Source organism: Suncus etruscus, chromosome 9 (genome assembly GCF_024139225.1).
Source record: "Suncus etruscus isolate mSunEtr1 chromosome 9, mSunEtr1.pri.cur, whole genome shotgun sequence".
Taxonomy (NCBI): Eukaryota; Metazoa; Chordata; class Mammalia; order Eulipotyphla; family Soricidae; genus Suncus; species Suncus etruscus.
In genome coordinates, this window is record NC_064856.1 from 85,105,672 (window position 1) to 85,118,406 (window position 12,735).

Below are 12,735 nucleotides of genomic sequence, written 5' to 3' on the forward strand. Positions count from 1 at the left end.
AATCCTGGTGTCCCATATGGTCCCCCGTGCCTGCCAGGAGCTATTTCTGAGCAGACAGCCAGGAGTAACCCCTGAGCACCGCCGGGTGTGGCCGCCCCCCCCCCCCCAAAAGAAAATTAACACAAATCTTGAAAAAAAATACTAAAGCGAAAGAGACAATATCTTAAACCATATAGTGCTTTAGTTGTATGATAATGTATTACATGCCTTGACCATTGCTTTCGGAGGTTCATGCTTCATAATGTCATTATTTTGGGGGAAATGTGATTCGTTAAGTAAATTTTTGTTTATATATGTGGTAATAATTGATATACCACGTGTTTTGATTACTTCTGAAGTTCTCGACTACGTGAGGAATTGTATTTAGTATATATAAAGAATGAGACAAAGAGAAGTGTCAGTTTCAGTATAGTATTTAAGTCAGATTATAGAAATCTATTGGTGTTTTTAAAAAACTTTTAAAGAGTGTCTTATATTTGAGTAATATTCTTGATACTTGGATATTGACTGTATTCTTGATTATTTCTGAATTGATTTGACAAATTCATCAAATGGACTTCATGTCACTTAGTACTTTCTATTGTCAGTTTTAAAATTAGTCCTCTTGGGACCAGAGCAAGAGCACAGCAGATAGTGTGTTTAGCATTTGGCCAAACCAGGTTTAATTCCCTGTATACTATATGGCCCTCTGAACCTACCAGGAGGTATTCCTGAGAATAGAGCCAGCAATAACCCTTGAGCCCTGCTGGGTTGGCCCCAAAACAAAACAAAACAAAACAAAACAAATCATCTTAATTTCTTTAACAGTTTGTGAGTGCAAAATTGGGCATTTCTAAAAGAAAAATATGTAGCCTATTAATCAACACTTTTGACATGGTAAATAAAAAATAAGCAATCTACAAAAGTATGACATTCTTATGTAACAAACAACAAATATTTCTAGGTTATTGTTTTCCCCAGTTTGCCATTCAAGCATTTTTCTTTAGTTTTATTTATTAAATATATTTTGTTTTATCCAAAGATTGTTGCTGTTCTTCTGTGATTAGTAAGCTTAAAAAGTTTTCTAACTTCTAGAACTTTTGTTCTCTTATTTTAAGAATAAGTACATAGTAATAAGCATCAAAATTAGTGTAATTTGGAAATGTCAAGCCCTTTTTAGGAATTATATTTGACTTGTACTTAATGTATTAGTGAATATTCTATATTTAGTATATTCTATTATTCATTAAATTACATATTTGATCAATTTTATTTAAAGTAATTGAAAAAGAGTAATTGGAAAATTTCAAGGAATGACATTTTCTTCTAGTAGAAAACTTAAGAATATTGTCTCTAAAGCTTCTCCTCAGACTCATTTTAGGCAGCAAATTAGAATCAACCATTTTCATCAGTTCGTGCCATTAAAACACTAAAAATATATCTAAATAAAAAATTGTTCTTGATCTTATTTGTACTTTTAATTACAATTATATAGGAAAAATGTGCTTGCTTAATGGAAATACCAGTGTGTTTCTGATGTACTTATAAAAATTTCATGTGGCTTTTATTTCCCAGTTTTTGTAGAGATAAAGAAAGAATGAAGTATAAAGAAAGACTGAAACCTCACTTACTATTAACCAGAGTACTTAAACAACACTACGGATACATTGTGATATTTAGAGTCTTCCTCCAGAAAATAAATTAATTTACTGAAAAATTGTACTTTGTTTTATTGACTAATTAGGAAAGTTAATTTTATAAGTTTATTTATTATAAATTTAATTTCAAAAGATAGCATTAGTTACTGTTTTGAGGGAGAATAGTGAAAGAAGACTTGTATGTGGGGAGTGATGAGGTTGAAGACGTTGAAGAGGGAGCAGACTGCTTAGAAGTGATGTTGATCTTTCTAATCAGAACACTATTTAGTACTTCATGAGGTTCTGAGTCTGAATCTATAATAATTTTCTTTTTAAAACATAGGTTGAAGAAGGATCTAAGAACATACGACTAGGTTCACTAATTGGCTTGCTAGTTGAAGAAGGAGAAGATTGGAAACATGTTCAAATTCCCAAAGATGTGGGCCCTCCACCTGTAGCTTCCAAACCATCAGTGCCTCAGCCTTCACCAGAGCCACAGATTTCCACCCCTGTTAAAAAGACACCCACAGCAGGAAAATTGCAGTGAGTATTTATTTGAATGATGATACAATAAAACGTTGTGACTAGTTTCAGGGCATTTGAATCATTATATTAAAGCAGTTCTTTGCATTATGTAGATTGTAGTCCTTCGAAGGACCCTTTCTCATAGGAAACTGAGGCCATCATTGATTAGTTTGCTATCATTCTTCACTCAGAAACTAATCATTGAGTACCTGCTGTGTTTTATTTAGGTACTGTGAAAGACACAATGAATAACCTGGTAGTCTGTTCATGTTGATTTTAAATTAGGTTCTAGGATTCCAAGATAGAATTCCTTTCCCTAACCTTCATGTTGTTTTCCCACTAGTAGGATTATAGTCACTATAATGTTAATTACCAGTACATAATGATATGAAATGAAGTTAGTGATTTAACATGTATATATATTTAACATATATATGTAGGACTTTCTCTCATTGATAAAAAGTTCAGATTTGTCCTGTTGTTTGTTAGATATCTGGTAAACATTGTTCATTTCGGCTTTATATGACTACCTAATGGACTTTAAAAAAATCTAACAAGTTACTTATTTTTGGTATTCTCTATAATTATATAAATTTACTTTTTTTTCCTAAGAAGTTTCTTGTAGTGAAGCCAGAGCCATAGTACAGTATTAGAAATGCTTGCGTTCTGCTTGGCCAACCAGGGTTTGACTCTTGGTATCATGTAAAGTGGTTCCTTAAGCCACAACAGTAGTCTCTGAGTGCAGAGCCAAGAATAAGTCCCGAGTACTGATGGTTGTGGTCCTCCACAAAAGACAAAACAAACAAAAATTTTTTGTAGAGGAAAGTCCTACTAAGTTCTGGGTTTTTTGTTGTTGTTGTTGTTGTTGATTTGGGACCACACCCAGTGAAACTCGGGGGTTACTACTGGCTATGTGCTCAGAAATCGCTCCTGGCTCTCAGAAATTGCTCTATATGGGACACCAGGGATTGAACCCATGCCCGTCCTTGGTCAGCCACATGCAAGGCAAATGCCCTACCGCTGTGCTATTGCTCCAGTCCCATGTATGGTTTTTTGTTTGTTTGTTTGTTTGTTTGTTTGCATGTTTTCCTTTGTCTTTAAGTTTATAAGCATCAACGGTCAGAAAAAAATTAGTGTTTAAGAAGTACTAAGTTTTAGGGGACAGAGCAGTGGCACAGTCATTAGGACAATTGCCTAGCATGTGCTAACTTAGAACTGATCACGGTTCCATCCCTGGCGTCCCATATGGTCCCCCAAGCCAGGGGCAATTTCTGAGCATATAGCCAGGAGTTACATCTGAGCAGTAACCGGGTGTGACCCAAAAACATAAAAAGAAGGTACTGAGTTTTATATTTCCATTAAACACACACATTATTTTTGATTTATTCCTTGAGTAACTGCATGTAGACTCAGGGGTATTTTGTTCTTACTCTTATTTCCTTTTGTGAACACTAGTGTGTTCTGTACATTGTGTGTCCATTGTGCTAAGGTCCATCATTAGGTATGTATATAGGTGTGAAGCCCCACATTGTGGGTTAAAAACTAGGTGGTCTATGAATCTTCAGTGTTGACAGACACAGTTATTTGTTTTGATAAAATTTTTAATTAGTTGGTTATTAGCTAACCTTGCATAAAAATCTAAAATGGACAGTTTCTTTTGAGAAATCTAAACATTTCTTAATGTTGAGCCTGTATCCACTAGAACTATTTCTCTGAAACACAGAACATACTACACTTACTTTTTGTTTCTAATATAAATTTCTGGACCCTATCCATGTTCTTTATTTATTTATAATTTGTTATTGTAGTTATCTATGCATGTTGGGTTTTGTTTTGTTTGGTTTGGTTTGTGTTTTTTGTTGTTGTTTTGTTTTGTTTTGGTTTGGATTGGTTTTTTGGGCAACACCTGGCAGTGCTCAGGGGTTACTCCTGTCTCTACGCTCAGAAATTGTTTCTGGCAGGCTCGGGGGACTATATGGGATGCTGGGATTCGAACTGATGACCTTCTGCATGCAAGGCAAACACCCTACCTCCATGCTATCTCTCTGGCCCCATCTATACTTGTTTTACTTGATGATCTTAATTGAGGAGGAGACATTTAGTTAAGTCATATGACTTTTTGGTAGGCCTCAGCTCTCTTGTTTATATATAGTCAACATATGAGCATTGCTTTTGCCTTACTTCTCTTAGCATATTCAAGTAAAAAGGCTTTATGTAAACAGTAAGATCTTTATTGAAATCTTTCATTTAGAAACAACATTCTAATTAGAATACACAGAGACATTTTTTCCAAAGAAAGTTTTACAGATGGCTAGTAAGTACATGAAAAGATAATTGTGCCACTATTTTTAGGAAATACAAATCAAAACCACAATGAGAAAACACTCCACTCTCATTACCATGACTTCCTACAAAATGGAAAACAGCAAGTATTTGACAACTATGTAGAGAAATTAGAACTCAGTTTTACACAGTCTGTTAGAATATAAAATGGAATAGTTGCCATGGAAAACAATAGGACAATTTTTCAAGAAAATTAAAACTAGAATTATCATATCGTCTAGAAGTTCCTTGTCTGGGTGTGTATTGAAGTGTCGAAAACAGAGACTCAAAAAGCATTAATTTTACATTACCCCATTTTATATAAAAGTATTATTCATAATAACTAAAAGGTGGAAACAACTGATTTATCCAAAAAATACAATCTGTATATACTATTAACTCATATATATATATATAAACATTAACTCAGCCTTTAAAAAAAAAATTATGGCAACACACTGTACCATACGTGAGCCCTTAAGATTCTTAAGCAAATAGGGCCTGGAGAGATAGCACAGCAGTGTTTGCCTTGCAAGCAACCGATCCAGGACCAAAGGTGGTTGGTTCGAATCCCGGCGTCCCATATGGTTCCCCATGCCTGCTGGGAGCTATTTCTGAGCAGACAGCCAGGAGTAACCCCTGAGTACCGCCAGGTGTGGCCCAAAACCAAAAAAATAAAAAGATTCTTAAGCAAATTAAAATAAGGCACTTGTAAAGGTACAAATATCATGATTTTGTTTATAGATTGTGGCTTCTTAATCCCTTTTTTGCATGTGGCCCCTTTTGCCCAAGAAATGCAGCATGAGTGAGCAGTGCCAAACACTTTAGATCCATCGTGGATTGATTTTGATATGCAGTTGGTTATCATACTTTCAAAACCTTCTATTGTTATGTCACCACTTTTGATTTAAGAAGGTAGGACTTAGAATACTTAAATTACCGAATAATAGTTAAATTACTTAAATGGTGGTTGTCAACTGAGAGGAGGAAGGGCTGAGAAATGGGTACAGTTAAATTAATGGTTTACATTATTTTAATTTTGGTACAGTGTTTTAGTTTAGTAAAATGAAAAAGTAATAGATGGGTCATGTTCTGGTTATACAAGAGTATGATAGCACTTGATGCCACTTAATATTACACCCCAAAATGGTCAGAAATAGAAATATATTTTATCATTAAAAATGAATAAAAGTGTTTGAAGCAATGGTGCTGTGGTAGGGCATTTGCGTTGTATGCTGATCCAGGACGAACTTTGGTTAGATCCCGGCATCCCATATGGTCCCCCAAGCCAGTAGCGATTTCTGAGCCCATAGCCAGGAGTAACCCCTGAGCATCACCGGGTGTGGCCCACCCAAAAAATAACTTAAAATTAAATGAATAAAAGTATCAGCAGTTTTTAATTGATGTGTGACATAAGGTGTCATATGAGAATTTTTTGGTCCAAAGAATTTTGTTTTATGTATGTAAATATGTAACTACAAATAGTTAATTTTATATGAAAATGTTCTAGTATTAAAGCAGAATTTTAGCTTATTATTTTTCTTTTCCTAATTAGTAGCAAAACTGTTGACATCTAGATGTAGTTGAATGAAATATAAGGTGTTAATTGGTTCCATTAATCTTCATATTTTCTTTTTTAGGATCCGCTTAAGTCCAGCTGCCCGTAATATTCTGGAAAAACATGCACTGGATGTCAGCCAGGGCACTGCTACTGGCCCTCGGGGCATATTCACTAAAGAGTATGTGTGTGCTTTTTGTATTAACTAACTCCATTATTTATCATGATCATCTTTTTCTCAGTATTCAAGGGAAAGTTTATTCATTGTTAAGATTTAAAGGAAGTATGCTGTTCTTTTATTTGCTTTAGTCAGTATAGAATTGTTTTTTATGCAAGAGTTGTTTTCTGAATAATTGCAGTATTACTGAAGAACAGTTCTAATTTGGTAACTAAGCCAGAGCTTTAGGGATAGCAATAGAGGCAGAAAATTAGAGTGCAGACTGGTGAGACTATTGTTTTGAGTTGGTATGAAATAATCACATATTCATTTAAATTTCTAGAACAAGAAAATACACTTTTGGAAATAATTGCACTTTTTTTCATGTAGAATTTATTCACTTGCATGACCAAAGCAATTTCTAAATGCTGTTGGGTCTTTGAATTCTTTTTTCCATTCCATCAATCTGTTTTATTGATTATATTTAAATAACTTAGAACTGACATTTAAAAAATATTTGTTATTGAATCACTGTGAATTACACTTAACAAAGTTATTTCACGATTGAACTTTAGTCATACAATGTTTTGACACTTCTCCACTGCCTTTCTCCACTGCCCTTCTTCACTGCCCACTTTGTCTACCTGTTCCTGTTTCACTTCCCAGCCTTCTTCATTGCTGATCTTCCTACCCTGTGTGCCAGCTTTTAGGCATTATGATTTATAATGCTGTTGCTGATAGGGTATTATGCCTATCCCATTACCTCCATTTAGCATCTCTAGATCTGGTCCAGAATGACAACTTTTCTCTGTCATTGTCAGAGTAGTACCTTCTCTGACTTATTCCCCTTCTTTCCCTTCCCCCCCCCCACTTCCAATAGCATGACTTCTTTTCTTACAGCCAAGTAGTATTCCATTATGTATATGTACCATGATTTCTTTATCAAATTATCTCGAACTGAAATTTTTTGATGCTGAGTCTTCTTAAGAACACAGAATAGCGGGCCCGGAGAGATAGCTCAGAGGCGTTTGCCTTGCAAGCAGCCGATCCAGGACCAAAGGTGGTTGGTTTGAATCCCGGTGTCCCATATGGTCCCCCGTGCCTGCCAGGAGCTATTTCTGAGCAGACAGCCAGGAGTAACCCCTGAGCACCGCCGGGTGTGGCCCAAAAACCAAAAAAAAAGAACACAGAATAGCTTTCCATTTGTTTAAATTGTGTGAAACAGTGGGGCCTTGCTCTATGAAAACTTCCTCTTGTGGGAAGAATAAAATTAATCTGACATGAAGATAAACTAGGATTAAAATGGGTATAGTGAGACTAGAGCAGTGGATCACTCAGAGAACACTCCTGATGGACTCGAAGGACCATATGGGGTGCCAGGGATTGAAGCTGGATTGGCTGCATGCAAGGCAAGCACTCTACCTACTGGACTATTACTCTGGCACAGAAGGCAGGAATTCTTGTCTTAGATGATTTCTGGGAGATAGAAACTCAAGGAAGATAGAATATGAGAAAAAGATTGATGTAGATGACCTTTCAAAAAGTAATTCAGGAATGTGATAACTGAAATAAAGAAGTAGCTTTCTTCTACATTTGTTAAATTGCTTAATATATACTATTATTATAAATATTATTTAATTTAGCATTGATTAACTTTGATTAATGTTATGTTAAATATAAAATATTTTATATATGTTTAATATAAAAATATAAATGAGAAACAAAAAACATTTTTGTTTGTTTTTTGGCATTCTCATCTGTGCCCACTTAGGCTTACTTCTGGCTCTGCATTCAGAGATCACTCCTGGGTTACTCAGATGGAGTACCAGGGATCAAACTCAAGTCAACCATATATAAAGCAACACCCTACCCACTGTACTACTACTTAGGACGTAACATATTACTTTCTTTCAAACCTGAGGTGAAAGTTAAAGTAGTAAATCATAAAATTCCTAAAGAAAATAAAATAGTACCATTTTGCTCCATACCCTATGGACAGAGTTTATTTATTTTTTTTTTTTACCTTCGTTCTCCTTTAGTACCCTTAGTTCTCTTCCCTGGCCTTCTTTAACTACACAGTATAAGTGTTCATTTTTCAGAATATGACTTACTATAGAAAATTCATGACAAATATGGATTCCTTAAATCATATATTAAGCACTTTCTATACTTTTAAAGATGACTGTATAAATATAATATTAAGTTGGACTTTGGAAAAAGTTTGAAATGCACTTAATGCCTATTCATCTATGGAAATGCTGTCATCTAATGAGATTGAAAACTTTCAGGCTTTGATATGAACTATCTTTAAAAGACCTTGGGCCCGGAGAGATAGCACAGCGGTGTTTGCCTTGCAAGCAGCCGATCCAGGACCAAAGGTGGTTGGTTCAAATCCCGGGTGTTCCATATGGTCCCCCGTGCCTGTCAGGAGCTATTTCTGAGCAGACAGCCAGGAGTAACCCCTGAGCACCACCGTGTGTGGCGCAAAAAACAAAACAAACAAAAAAAAAGACCTTAACATACATGCTGGTAGTAGTGAGGAACATCTACCTCTTTACCTCATCGATTAGAAATGGAGTAGAATAATTACCTTCTAAGACACTGGTATTAACACTATTGTAAACTATGGTGTTTAAAATTTTTTTTAGGGCTGGATAGATAGTACAGCAGGTAGGGTGCTTGCCTTGCATATGACCAGCCCCAGTTCCATCTCCATTGCTACATATGGTCCCCCCCAAATACTACCAGGAGTTATCCCTGAGTACAGAATCAGGAGCAAGTCCTAAAGATTGTCAGATATGGTCCCTAACCCCAAAATAATAATAAAATATCTCAAAATTATTCAGGATGGGAAAAATCAATTTCAGCTGCCTTGAAGTACCTTTTATCCATTATATTTATGATGAAAATTGTCAGTAAAGTAAATGACAGACGTATACAAACTATAGTTTGGCTGTACATGTAATTTTTCTTGGGGGACACACATGGGTGACATTCAGGGGTTCTCCTGACTATGCTCTCAGAAATCATTCCTGGCAGTGACTTGGGATCACCCTATGGGATGCCAGGGATCAAACCTGTGTCAGCCATGTGCAAGACCAACATCCTACCTGCTGTGCTATCTCTGTGGGCCCTATACATGTAACTTTTTAAGAAAAACACTACAGGCATACAGAGGCAGAATACTCACAGGCTTTTGAAACCTGCTGTCTAATGTCTTTTACAAACATTTGCCTTAATTTATTTTTTATTAAATCACTGAGAATTACAAAGATAAAGTGGTTGAATCAGGCATACAGTGTTCTAACACCAGTCCTTTTACCTGTATCCACTAATGTTTAGTATACTTTTAGTGATACTTCTTTCATAATACAACCAAGGGAATTAACATCTGGTTAGAAAGGCTTCTTTCTAAGGGACCCTACTAGATGGTCCTCTTACCCTAATTGAACTACCTACTATACTAACTACCAAGGCATGCTCTTTCTTTCTACGAAGTGTCTGATGGGTTAGTTTTCCTAGAGAATAAGATTAAATAAGTAAGTCTCGGATTAACAATTTTGGGACTGCATGAACAAATCTGATCTATTTAATCTAAATCTCAAAGGAAGATCACCTAACAATGGCCTTTAAAGAATCATGAAAAAAGCAGGAGCATACTAGAGATAATTCTGGTTTTCAACGGATGAAGCATAACACGGTGACAGTAATTTAAGGATTGAGGAAACGGGAATTATAATAAGGCAATAGGGAATTATACCTTCGATGTCTACCTTTTCCACAGCTTCAGTCATTAATAATTTAGACAACAAAAATCATTAAAATAATTCTACGTTGCAGAACTGAAATTATTAGCTGTTATTAAACAAGAATTAACATTTATACTTTATGATATCTATAAGTGTAAAATTAGCATTAAAAGTTTACTGTGAACAGTGGGCAGAATTGATTTTCTGCTGTTTATGAGTGTTTCCTCTTTTTATTCTTCACCTAATTATTTTTGTCCAAGAATCTAATTACAATAGAGACAAAAGAAATATCTTTTCTTGATATAAGTAGTAGTTAATATTCTTGACAAGTAAAATGTGGTTTAATATGATCAACCTTAAGAAATGTGCATTCAGGCATGAATAATTTAGATTGCTTAGATTTTACTCTCCCCAAATAATGATTTTACTTTTGTGTTCTCCGTTTTTAAGTGGCGATGTGGGTAAACTAGTGATCCCTATATAACGAAAATTAATGTGTTTGGAATATGCCACTCTGAAGTGATTTAAACTCACATCCGAGATTAATCATTTTGTGAGATGCTTTTACCAAATACAATGGAAGGAGTTGTTAGATTTTAAGAACTTTAAAGGGATGAAGAATTTTGAAGGTGTTTTTCTGAGTCATTGAAAGGTTTGTTCTATTATCAGTGTCCACAGTTGGCTTGAAGTTTCATTCATGACATAAATATCCAGAGATTATATTTGTAATTATTTTTTCATATGTGAATATTATTAACTAAGAAATAGTGGGTCTTAGTTATTAATATCTTAAAGTAATATCCAAATAGAATTCAGCTTGTTAGAAAAAACCTTACAAGTACTACACTCATTCCTCAAGACATGTAATTCTATTTCCTCAATCCTTAAGTCATTGTCTCTGTATTGTTCATCCTTTGAGAATAGATTTGTCTCCAGTATGCTCTGCTTTTTTAGTGATTTGTTAAAGACCTTTGCTAGGTGATCATCCTTCTGAACTTTAGATTTAATAGATCAGACTTTTTTCATTCACTCCCTAAGTTGTTAATCTGAGACTTATGCATTTAATGTTATTCTAATAGGAGAAAAATTATTCTATCTTAATTTGTACTACTGTGTGCTATGTGCATAGCTTATCATACCTCGGTTTAACTCAGCCATGGCCGTTCTTAGCTACCTATCTTTCTCTCCAACTTCTCTCCAACTTTTTGTCATTCCTTCCTTTGCCTGCCTTCTTTCTTTTCCTAAAAAGAGCCATATTGGTTTTCCTCATATTACGCTTGCTGTTCCCTCTGGAAGCATTTTTCAAAGTAGCATTGTTGAGATACACTCCTTGTTTCTTCCTATACAAATATTACCTCCTTGAGGCCTTCCCTGGCCATCCTGGTTTTTTTGTTTTGTTTTGTTTTGGGGCCACACCCAGTGATGCTCAGAGGTTATTCCTGGCTATGAACTCAGAAATTGCTCTTGGCTTGGGGGACCATATGGGACGCTGGGGTATCAAACAGCCATCCATCCTAGGCTAGCATGGGCAAGGCAGATGCCTGACCACTTGCGCCACCACTCCGGCCCCGCCCCCCATCCTGTTTTAAAGGAGTCTCTCATCACTCTCAGTCCTTTGATTCATTTCCTTTATTGCATATGCATTTATTGTGCAATATATTAAAAATGATGGAAGTGTGCCTTACCTATAGAGTAATATTCCTTGAAGGAAAGTGATTTGTATCTTTCTGTCCTTGACATCGACTGAATAGTTACTTGAAAAATACTTACGTGGACATAGAATATTAACCTCTTCAAATTAGCTCATATATAATTGGGAGTACTAATACTTTATTCATATGCCTGTATTAGGTTGCTTAATAAATACAAGCACAGTATATCCATAAGAGATTATTTTCCCTCACTTTTTGCTTTATTCTTTCATTCCTAAGAGAGCCAAGATTGTAGAGGTCAGATTTTTGTCAACTTGACATCCAGTCTTTATTGTGATCACCTTAGTTTTGAACCAAATAAATTAGTTGCCCTTAATGTTAAATCCCTCTGTTCCTTTTTGAACATTATAGAATGTATTGATCCTACTTCTCTGAGTAATGATAGTCTAGTACAGTTTAGGGAATTCCTCTAAGAGAGCACCTCAGACCATCATTCCTGTGTCAGTTTTATGTTGCTACATAATAAATTATAGTAAACCTAGAAGCTTTAATTAGCTCCTGTTCATTTGTATAAGTCAAGAGTCTCAGCTCATCTTCTCTTGAAACAAGGAGTCCTTTAGGTCTCGGTCTCATCTGAAGCTTTCTTCTAGATTCAGAGGTATAATTGTTGGACAACAGTTAGTTCTTGGCACAGAATTCTGATCCTGCCTCCTCCCTGACAGCCATGGACAGAACATACTGAACTCTTGAAAATTTCCTTCAGGCCCTTGCCACCGGGCCAAATCATAGGCAGTTCACAAATTACCTGTTTCTTTCTTGAACATAGCTGGAGAGTCTCTGTTCTGATATTCCTTTAAGGAATTCCCAATTTCTGTTATATTAGTGACACTCAAATATGGAGTCATAGCCACCTCCATTTGAGGGATATTTGGAGTTATTTATACCAGTATTGGGCAACTTAATGCTATTTCAGAATTCTGCTTACAATGCTTCTATCTTAAGATAGAAGTAAAGGTTTTGTTTTGTAAAGGCTATCATCTAATATAATCTAATAAATGTTTAACAAATTTGCTGGATTTTATTATTGTTATGTGATTCTTGGGCATGTAATACCAACTAATTAGCAGATATTTAAGTTTTCAGAAATTTTTTTATA

General features: G+C 35.3%; 1 protein-coding gene across 1 annotated transcript in view; it reads left to right on the forward strand.

Moving 5' to 3' along the window:
• Positions 1 to 12,735, forward strand: part of PDHX (pyruvate dehydrogenase complex component X) — a 64,202-nt gene that overhangs the window by 32,821 nt on the left and 18,646 nt on the right. Inside the window, 2 exon segments of the mRNA XM_049779989.1 lie at positions 1,960 to 2,159; positions 6,104 to 6,202. Coding sequence (XP_049635946.1) covers positions 1,960 to 2,159; positions 6,104 to 6,202 — 299 coding nt within the window.